This window comes from Seriola dumerili, unplaced genomic scaffold, assembly GCF_002260705.1.
Source record: "Seriola dumerili isolate Sdu_G_001 unplaced genomic scaffold, Sdu_1.0 BDQW01001892.1, whole genome shotgun sequence".
Taxonomy (NCBI): Eukaryota; Metazoa; Chordata; class Actinopteri; order Carangiformes; family Carangidae; genus Seriola; species Seriola dumerili.
In genome coordinates, this window is record NW_019176147.1 from 309,866 (window position 1) to 321,557 (window position 11,692).

At 43.0% G+C, this 11,692-nt stretch overlaps 1 protein-coding gene across 1 annotated transcript in view; it reads right to left on the minus strand.

The window, feature by feature from the left end:
- The window catches only part of zswim5 (zinc finger SWIM-type containing 5), a 67,014-nt gene that overhangs the window by 16,068 nt on the left and 39,254 nt on the right, over positions 1-11,692 (minus strand). The window contains exon 2 of the mRNA XM_022768922.1: positions 803-990. Within this exon, the coding sequence (XP_022624643.1) occupies positions 803-990 (188 nt within the window). The remainder of the gene's footprint in view (positions 1-802; positions 991-11,692) is intronic.

Below are 11,692 nucleotides of genomic sequence, written 5' to 3' on the forward strand. Positions count from 1 at the left end.
ACAGTCACTGCTTCTCTAAGCTAGGCATGCTAGAAATTGTGATTATCAGCAAAACTTAGGCTTCAGAACGACATCATTCAGCATGAGAGTGGTGCGATAGAAGGTGATTTCAATAATAAAAGTATGAAACTCTTAGGATCTTTTGCTTGCCCTGTTCAAATGTTTTCAACACCACATATGTCTGTATATGAAGGGTTAGAGGAGGGTAGCAGAGTCATAAGAACCATGTCAATAGGACTTTCTATGACTTATGACCTATGTGCTTAAGTACTAAATTCAAGCCATCGTAACTGTCTAAACGAGGTAACGTTAGCTGTAGGAAACAAGAGGCTAATATGATGAGCTAGGCTGAGCTAACAGAGCAGCAAACACAGAGAAAGTTAGAGGTGCAAGTAACAACTCCAGCTGAGCTGAATCGAACACCCAGCGATCAGCAGAGGACAGCAGAGATTAATCTACTGATTTAGAAAAATGAAGATCTGAAAGGGGAGAGGAACCTGTTCATTTGGCGTGTACATGTTTGAGTTTCGCTGCTACATTTCCCATCACACTTAAAGATATTGGAAAATGATAAAGTCAGATAATACTGCATTATAAAACTATTACATTTTGAAAAACCCAGTTGGATTAGCTATTAGCGGTTTCCAGCAGCGCCTTAGTTACATAACTTTAAACTTATCTTTGGGGAAACAACCGTCACCAGAAAGAGTACGTTGCTGAGAATAAGATAAATATACAGTATATGTGTGGTGTGTGTTCTGGAGAGACTGAGTTTAGGTAAAGGGATCGTTGTGGTTATTACCTGTTCAGGCTTGCGAATCCGGTAAAGAGAGAGCGCCACCACGTGCGCGCAGTAGAAAATGTCCCGGTTCCCGCAGCCACAGGTGACTGAGGTTATCTTGCAGCGGTCGAAGCTGATGGCCACCTTGTGCGTGACCTCCGGCTCTGACGACGTGGTGGGTTCAGTTACTGTGCCGCTGAGGTGAAACCCTGAGGAAAACACAAGGAAGACAAGGGGGGAAGGGAAGTGAGCTTTCGTTGGCTTCATCACTCAATTAAAAACAGCATAAAGGGGCCATTGTTAAAACGCGCATTTCACCATCTGGACTCACATTTCAATGAAAATGAGAAGTTGTTTTTTTTCCAGCAGTCACTAATAAAACCAGGACAAAGACTTTAATGGCGACAGTACAAAATCAATTTCACCAAAAAAAAAAAAACCAAACATTTCCAGCTCCTTTTGTTTCAGCTTCTACCTGGACGTCGAGTCGACTGCCGCGCAGAAACAGAAGCATAAGGGGAAGGAGAGAAGGAGCATCTGTGGTAATCTGAGCCTCTACAAACAAACAGAGTGAACCTTCAGTACAAAACACACATTCTGATGAGACGTCTCCAGCAGGGCACCGAGCCATCTGACACTCTCTCCACCTCTCTCCTTATGTCTCTGTGCATTTGTGTGTTTGCAGTGGAAAAAAAGGAGGTTGCTAGGTGTTTTCATTTCCTGCCCACACACACACCATCCATCCATCCATCCACCCTCCCCGTCCAAGATAGTAAGGCCAGTTGATTGATTAAATAGATTTGCTTTAACTCCGCTTTGCGTAGTTAATCTTTACAGCCCTCATACACCAAGCGGTCTATTTCCTGTTGGCAACTGTCGGGCTGTTGCTGAGCGTCTGCGGCCGACCACTCTTTGTACTTTTTACAGTGCATCAGGCATCGTTGGCTCTACATGGCCCTTACCAGCAGATGTTTGGCTGGATGGATTCTGAACACTGACTACTGAGTCATTACTCCCTCCCTCTCATGCATGTGCATGTCGGCCATCAGCAGAACAGCTGTAGTCGGTAGTTTTTCTTTTCTTTTTTTTATTTTGGAGGCGGGGGGCATTGCCTTTTTTCTGATAGAAACAGAGAGAGACAGACAGGGAAGTCAGGGAGAGAGAGAGGGGATGACATGCAGCAAAGGGACACTGGTCGGACTTGAACCATGGCTGCTGAGGTCAGGACTAAGCCCGCTCTACCAGGTGAGCGTTATTGTTTTGTGATGCAGGGTCCTAGCACTTTAGAAAGACTCAAATTAACATGATGGTTGAATCCAGACTAATCTAGATGACCTACTGAGGGAACTGGTTGAAATCTTCTCAGAGACTCGTGGAATAGATCTTGTACGAAAAATATATTTTTTTGTCTAAGGACATTCCTTCCAATGGATCTCCCTCAGAAAATATCGAGCTATTTAACGCCTGGTGGTGAACAATATTTCCCATGCAAAGCCAATATAAGCAGTCAGGTGCTGGTTGGTCACAAGTGAATATATAATTTAACCACCGCACACTGAGATGACTTCACTGCAACTTTTATTGAGAGCGAACAACGCGCTTCACCTGCGGCTTCTTCAGGTTCACTCAGTAAAATTACGAGAGCGTTCACAGGTGCGATAAATGCGAATGTGTGAACAGTGAAATCATCTCAGTGTGCGGTGGTTAAGTTTATTGTGAAGTTTATTTTTAAAAGCTTATCAAAAATTACATGTGACACCAGAAAGGCATCAAACTTTGAATCGAGATACAAGTTTAATGAAGGGAAGGAAAAAACTGGAGTACCTCAAGGCTCTATCCTAAATCCTCTTCTATTTCGTAACTACATGCTTCCACTTGGTAGAATAATACTTAATCATGTGTTCGTACTAATATCAACATCTACTGCCCTTTACTTCAAAAAAGGTAAATATGCATACGCCCAAAGGACAAGGAGTCAATTCTGAATACAGATCTACGTTTAGTGGACTGATTAAAACATAAAGAACAAATGAAGCTGTTTCAGTCCAACATCAACTGCAGGGAGCCTGAGCGGCCCAGGTACTGAAAGAAATAATAATGTGACAAAAAAAAGACGAGCAGAGGACAAGAAAAAAGCAAAGGTGGAACAAAAAGCTGAGTGAGTGAAAGAACGGCGAGGGAGGAAACGGGATAAAGAGGACGAGATATGAGGAGAAATGTGAGGAGGAGAACAGAGAATAGAGGAGGGGAGAGTGTATCTGGTCTGTCCTGTCGTCTCACAGTGACAGGTCAATTATTTATGAGGTGTGTGTGTGTGTGTGTGTGTGTGTGTGTGTGTGTGTGTACACATTGGATTACTGTATCTCGCCAAACCATAGCAACCCCACTGCTGATTTCACATCTAGAAAGACAGAGAGAGAGAGAGAGAGAGAGAGGGAGACATAAAGGGAGGAATGAGCAAGCTTACTGGAAAGCTATGATGTGGCTATTTTGAGCATGATCTGAAAAAAAAAAAAAGTAGGCTACACATCTAAAGTTCTGACGAACCAACAGACAACAACGCAAACACACATTCACAGACATGAACAATTTAAGAAAAAAGAAGATGAAAAATCGACCACATCCGGGGTTGACGCAGGCGGATGAACGAACACATGATGGCGCACGAACTGACCAGAGAATGTTGTGAACCAGATTTGTCAACTCGCCACATCCGACCAGCAATACCAGCCGCCCACTTCTCAGCTCGACATCTCAACCTCCCTCCCTCCCAGGCTGCTGACATGCAACTCCAAAAACACTGACCTACAGATACAACAACTAAACCGTGTAGGTGTGCTGCTACATGCACAGGTAAGAGGAGATATTTGTGATTTGGTGGTAAACACAGATCCTAATTTTCTATGAATATAAATACAAATACCTCAACTCCTTTCCCCTAATTTAAAATGTGTACACCTCGCTGTGTGAAGCTCATTGCAGTTATTTTTATGTAAGATAACATCAGGCCGGAGACGACTGGATCAGGTCATTGCCAATAATCTACTTAATGAGGCTGGTAATGGCGCCAGCACCAAATACCACAAGTTATTTTCACAACAGTCGTTTCATCCTTTGTATCAAAGATAAACAGAAACAGAATTATGTCCTCCATGTTACAAACTGTCCTGTTTAGTATGTGTTTGTTTAGGTAGACGCTAACACATTGCATTGCAGCAAAAGTTGAGCCAGATTCAAGTTTTTCGCTGAACAATCGAGCTTTTAAACTCAGTAGTACGACTTGTTTTCTTAAGTTGATTGTTTGCAATGTAGTACCAACATATCCACATACCAACTGACCCAACGACAATCTGAACCGTTGACTGACACACTGACAAACTGACGTAGCTGGCTTCACGCCAGCGAACATGCCTCCACGTGCCTCCCGAACAACCTCGCTGTCAACTAACCAACATGCCCATCCGTCTCCAGAAGAGATCGACTGACCGGCACAAACTGTCCACTCAGCCGGACAGGGGCATCTGACTATGACAGGAAGGGTGAGCCAAGACACCGAGAGAGAACAGACTGCAGAGGGAGGAAGAGAGGCTGATGCATCTGCCAGTGATAGACATAAAGAGTCCTCCAAATTGTTGAAATCTCTCCCTCCCACTGAGTCCCGCCTGTCCAACCAATCTTTTTTGTCTTGCAGCACATGGTAATATCATAAATGTCAGAAAAAAGGCTTTCCATTCCTTCTCTCCGTCTTTATAATGGATATACCTGTAGAGCCAATTTGCAGTAACCACAGCTTAGTGTAAGGGAGTCCAAATTTGATCTTCTAGTAGCGAAATCATCACAGCGGAGGGCAAAAGATCAGGCAAGAAATCAGGGGGAGTGCATTTCTTAAAAGCATCGGGGGGACATTTGAGATCTATCTTCCCCCCAAGCAGTCAAAAAAATGTCCTGTCAGTCATTAGTCATCGCTGCACTTGTCTCCAGAAATCCAGTCTAGCATTTCTGATGAGTGCAGAAGTTTTGATGGCAGATGATATTCAGCATTCAATTTTTCCCACAGCTGGGAGTGATGATTTCCCTTTTTCCTCTTGGCTTCGGACCCTAACCCCCAACCCCCCCCACGCACAAACACCCCACACCCCCCCATCTCTCTCTCCGTCTGTGTCTGTTAAGTTAAAGCCTATTGTTGCTCAGGCCACAGGGATGAATGTGACGGTGACACTGCTGCTCTTTTCACTTTCAATCAAGTCTAAAATGGCTCAGACACAGTTCACAGTCCGTATGTCTGGTACCCCCCCTCCCCCCCTCCCATTTAGTTTCACACATAAAACCTGCAGCAGTGCTGGGTTTAATTATCTGGTTAAGTCACCAGTTTCTGGCATTCGTATCTCAGTCCAACACGACCATTTCTACCAGAGACTCTGTGACGCATCGCAGGATATAATATACAACAACACCTTCAGATTCTCTTGGACGTATTGGTTGAAGAAACAGTTTGACATTTTAGGTGAGAAACTTTGAAGTTGAGAGGATCGATACCACCGTCATATCTGTCTAGTAAATATAGACTGCTAATTAGCTTAGTTTAGCATAAAAACTGGAAACAGAGGAAAACCTTTGAACAGAGCCAGTCTTGCGACTTTCCCTGTTTCCAGTCGTTATGCTAAGTTAAGCTAAAGCTCCTGTCTACAGCCTTATATCTACTGTACAAAATTGAAAGAGGTGTCGATCTTCTCAATTAATTCTGGCAAGAAAATTACAAACTAATCCTTGAAATGAATTTCCAAAAAGAACATGTTGCATGTTTTATCCATGAAGAAGAAGATGCTTCTTTTGTGAACCGATGTCCCACAGACCGCCGCAGAGGCCTTAACTAACAATACGAATAGAAGAGGACCCAGTACAGAACCTTGAGGTACTCCTCGGCTTCTTTCTCCCATTCATAAACTTGTATCTAGTGGTTCATTACTCCAAGGCTCAGTGTAAAACTGTACCATTTCTTCTTTTCTTAATGCCACTCTCATGTAGACTGCTAGTGTGTGTGTGTGTGTGTGTGTAAAGGCTGAGGGAGACAGTGTGTCTTCAGCAGATGGGGATGCAATGACACTTGATAAAAAAGATTCTACATCAGACAGTCTGCAAGCACACACACACACACACACAAGCACACACAAGCACAGCGAACAAAACGACCTTTTCAGAGCCTGTCTGCTTTTGTTCTTAATGCCACACTGAGTATAAAGACAAAACGATGCAAACTAGTCAGTGATATTCACAGAAGATATCGCTAATCTCTCTCTCTCTCTCTCACACACACACACACACACACACACACACACACACACACACTAACACACACTTCATCCATCCTAGCTGTGGGTCTGGTTCAGCAAAACAGATGAATTTCTAACAAAGGTGAATTAGGAGTGTGATGTGTGTAAACTGGGAGAGTTGCCAAGTACAATGATCTGGCCTAATCCTTAGGGAAAGTCACATGGCCCTCTGTGTGTGTCTGTGTGTGTGTGTGTGTGTCATGTCTTTTTGTCTGTTCTGATGCAGATATTCATGCTTGCCCAGAAAACCTACGCACACTGTCTGCCACTGCCATCTTTAACTCTGTGTGTGTGTGTGTAGTTATTAACAATCACACTTTCAATGCTCTACATATACAGTAGAGCTGTGTGAACATGAACCACCTGATATAATAATCCTCATTGTGATTCTTCACTGAAAGAGTAAACACAGCGGTTTCCCCACCTCTCGTCAAATAAGAGAATTCAGATGTTGCATGTGGATTTTTTTAAATCTGGATTATTCGCGTTTCAATCAAAATGTATAGTGATGTATGTGGGTACGACTTCACAACATATAAACTATAGGTGTCTCTTTATAAATCTGCTGTATCTATGGATGTGTGAGAACGCCACAAAATGTGTGAAGAGACAATAAGTAGAGGAGAAAAGACGACTGGAGACATTATACGTCTTTGTATTGCAGTTAAAGACCCCCCCATGCTGCCATGTAAATATATATATATACACACACACATATACACATGTCGCCCTGCCTCCCTCCCTCCCAGTTGTACACCATCTGTCACTCGATTGCAACCCCACCCACACAGAAGCCAGTCAGCCAATCAGGAGGCAGAGAGCTCCCCACGCTCATAGGCCATTAACCCCTAATCAGCTGGAGAGATGGAGCCGGGCGATGAGCCAAAGTGTGCATGTACACACACACACACACACACACACACACACACACAAATAAACCACAGTCTTATTCAACCACCGCCTCACCACAGGCCTCGCAGACAGACACACAAGCCCCGCCCACCTCTCAGAGTGGATTTTAAAGTTCAGGAAGAGAATCTTTGATTTCATTCTTCTGCTTCCCCCCACAGCGCTGTGCCCACGCTGCTCACGCTTTGCCAAGAGCCACTCCTTCATTTCTCCACCCACACTGGATCACCACATCCCCCGTTTGGTAAAGGTTAGTGTGAAAATTAAAGGAAAACCCAACAGACTGTCGAGGCACAGAATGAGCCGATGTAAGGAGTTATCACCTGTACAAACCAAACACTACACACTCAACCTTGAAACTACAATCGCAGGTTCACATGTAACATTGTTGGTTTAAATCATGACGTAAGGCTGAAAGAGAGAAGACAGGGAAACCTAAGTCGTGGTGTCTGTGGTGAGTCGATCTGCGCCGACGAAGAAAGAGCTAAATGGCTCCTGTATCCTGAGCAGCAGTGAGTACGGGCTGTTGTTTTTGTAGGTTTTAAATATTGTTGATGGGTGGGCTTGAGTGATACTATAGGATCAGTTTCATGTACATCACATATTGGTGTATATGATGCGTTGCAGAAAATTTGTTTGACTTATGTTTAAAGTCGCCATTACATCGTATCGTCTACGAGACACTGATTACTCTATTTTTCTAATGTCAAATGTGCCACTCAGAACATATGTTAGTCACAGTTCTTTAATGTAAGTCAAACTTCTGCTGCATTTACCACAGATCTTTAGTGGGGCCACCTAAACTGAAACAAAGACCGAACTTCACCAGCACTTATGTTGAATAAAACACTTCAGGGAAAAAGAACAGTAATGCCTTTTTTTCTCATCCAGTAAGAGTCGTATATTTCATGACTGTCGAGTAGGATACTAATGAAACTGATCACAAGATGTGGTCATTAGGTTTCTGGGAGATTTACAACCTCAACAAATAAAACAAATTCTGTTCATGTGTCTGTACTGGTATCAGATTTTTAAAAACTATTAATTATCAATATAGTAAAATCCAGACTCAGTCGGACTCTAATGCTTGTTAGTATGTTTTTATAATGCATTTCCCAGAGTTCACTTAGAGAAATATTGTGTGTGGGCTGATGATCTCATCTCATCGTGTGCCTTGTTGCAAAGGCAGGAACTTGTGTTTGGTTCAGTCGTCTCTTATGACTGAACACAACCGATTAAACACAACGCTTTCCTCGTCAGACGCTCTGGCTCATCCTCCTCAGTCACACATGAGCTGACTCCGTCTCTGAACGCTCCCCTCACTCCGCCGGCGCCAGTGACACATTACTATTTACTTTGATCAAGAAACTCCACCTTCAGCAGAAATATATCCAGAAGAAGAAAAAAAAAAAAAACATCCCACTCCCGCTTTCTTTCCGTCTCTAATCTCACTGCCCCTTTTCCAAAAGTAGCCGAGGATTCATCCTCCTCCAGCAGCCAACACATCCCTCGCAGCCTGCGGCCCTTCCCATCTTCCATCTGTTCTGACAGCTCCAAGGTTAACACAGCGCCCCCCCGCTCGCTCTCATTCACACACACAAGACACCCACATGGCCCTGTATTCAATCAGCCATCTATCTCTGCACAGCAGACGTGCATGTGCGCGTGCACGCACACACACACACACACACACACTGAGTACACTGAATCTTCTCCTCCCCTCTACCTATCCATCCATCCATCCATCATTCACCCATCCATCCTTCCATCCCTCCCTCCTGCAGTGTTTGCTGATGCGATAACAGTTGATTGATTCATTTGTGATTTCCCAGCAGCCCTGTCCCAAACACATACACACACACACACACACACACACACACACACACACACACACACACACACACACACACACACACACACAAAATCCTTGCTAACCGCCGGGACTCATTTGTCATGATTACATTGAATTGATTCCCTGATTTGCTCCATTCTGTTGCGACAGGGGAGGAGAGAACTAGGAGACAGGCAGGAGAGGGGGAGAAAGAGGGAGAAAGAGAAATAAATGGGAGAGAAAGGTTTAATCAAGTCCCTTTCAGCTGATGTGTCACTGTAGAAACAAGAAAAACTGCAGATCTGACAGAGCTGAAATCAGCAAAAGGCTGACATATCAGCCCCAAGTTCCCAACCTGATTGAGCAAGAGGCAACGGAAAAAAAAGAAAAAATGGAGGAAGTGGAGAGAAGACCTCCAGAGGGAGAGGAGGTGGTGCTAGACGTGAACCAGATTACTCTGAAAAGAAGTTCTGCAAAGAGAGAGAGAGAGAGAGAGAGAGAGAGAGAGAGAGAGAGAGAGAAAGAAAGAGAGGCACAAAGACCGATTCAAATCACCAGAATGAGGAAGAGCACATAAGACAAAGCTTGTAAGTCCTGGTCCTGACCACACACACACACACACACACTCTCTCACACACACACACACACTCTCTCACACACACAGGTATCTTTGCTTCGGATAAAGACTGCAGGGATGAATGGATGCAGGGAGGGATGGCATCCTTTCCGTGACGCCGTCTGAAATTCAATCAAGGACTTCATTCATCTAATCTGAAAGCAAACTACACAACCTGAAAGCCAAAGTGGTCCAATTCATTATTTGCATACATTCTGCTGTTAATGGAGAGTCAGTGGTCGATTCATGCCATTGTGAGCATGTGCGACACTAGAATGAAGGTTACCTGGGGAGGAGAAAAGGCATAAATGCTGCTTTCAGCTCTGCAGGAGAAAAAAAAAGAAAAACCCACCAAAAAAAACCTGAGAGCGGCAGAAGCAGAAGTGCTCGCTCACAAACACGAGAAATAAATTATATGGAACACAAAGCTGAGGCTGGGTTGAGGTGAAGCACAGTTAGGGCATGGGTGTGTGTGAGTGTGTGTGTGTCGTACACAAAAAAATGTCCGTTCTCCAGCGTGTGTGAACCAAGGCTAAATTAGAGATAAGACGGATGTGTTTTTTTTTGTTTGTTCCGGCCCGTTGTTTGCCCTGTTTTTAGTGTAGAGGCATTATTGTGCTGCGGCCTTGTCTGGCCACTCTTACAAAAGAGATGAGCAAAAGCAATTTATCAAGCTGCAAACGCACAAGAGACAGATTCATGTCACTCCCCTGCAAGAGATAAAGCCCACATTCACTGTCTGGCTAGAAAAGTTGGGACTTCCAGACGACAAAACCTGCTGCACAAGGTGCTCGTATCGGAGATGCAAAGATTCAAAGCAGCAACTACAGGGAGTTGATAGTGGAGTTTAACTTTATGCAAATGAGCTATGGCGCGCTGGGCGGCAACTCAATAGCGCTTGTGTTAATTCCCACTGAAAACGAACCCACAGAAGCGTCAGATATGTAAATAAGACGCCCAATGCAAAACCAGACCAGCGAATGTGCCTGAAGGCTACGAAATCAGTGAGACGCAACAAACAGCAACAAACAGGCTGCCTCTTTCTATCTGTACGTGTGAACAACCTGACAAGTAATGGAATTAAATGTGTGTCAGTGTGACACGTGTCATTGTTTAACGTGTATTAATGTTGTCAGCATATTATATTGTTACCAGGCAACCACTCAAACTTATAAAAACTTTGACTGTTACCAGGTTTAAAACTATAATATTTAACTGGTGAAAGCCTCAATGAGTAGCAAAGAATTTAACATTAGCATTAAGCTAATTAGTAAGGATAAAAAAAACAGTCAATATACACCTTAGTCACTAATAAACACCAATGATAGTTTGTGAAAAATGTTGTAACCTTAACACAAAAGCTTTTATTAGCATGAAACAAGCGGTTAGCTTCTTGGCTTTTTAAAAAATTTACATTAGCCCAAATTAGCCTACAAGCTAATGTGACTACTGGGTAACACTTTTATTGTATGGGGAGGTAATTTGCAAAAACAAATAACAGTTGCTTTACCCTTTAATCATCGAGAAATGCATGAACCAGTGTGGGAAATATATGCTCATATTGTCACACAGATCTAGCTTCCATTAGCATGATGCAAACAGTTAGCTTTTTGGCGTTTTAAAAAACTTAACATGTGTTGATTGTCATGTTTCATCCATTTACTTTGTCAGGCAGCTAGCATAAACTCATAAACTGTAAACTTTCTCACCAGAGAACAACTGTAGCAAACAAGCTAACATTAATGCCTGGTGACATTTTACCTTTTTTTTTTTACAATATGCAACAAATTGCAAAAAATAACAATTGGCCGTTCACTTTTATCATTGACAAACACATGAAGCAGTGTGTTAAATATATGCTAACGTTATCACACAGAGCTAGCTTTCTTTCATTCGCTGCTAGCAGCTAGTTGAACTTAGAAGTTTAATAATGTTATTGTTGCTACTGATATGTCTCACCTGTTTAGCTGTCTGACAAATGAACAACCTGGTAGTTTAAAAAAAAAAGAAAAATGCAAAATGCTAACCAGTCGGGACAAAACTGAAAGATACATGCTGATTAAATGTGTCTTGGTCTTTTCCTTGCAGCTAAATAAAAGCACAAAACTACATGTGTTCATGTCGTAGCATCTGATGAACTTTAGGACGAGCAAATGTGTGACAGGAGATATTTTGTTGGAATTAGTCGCCAAAGGCGTAATTCTAATATCACAAATATTTGCTGG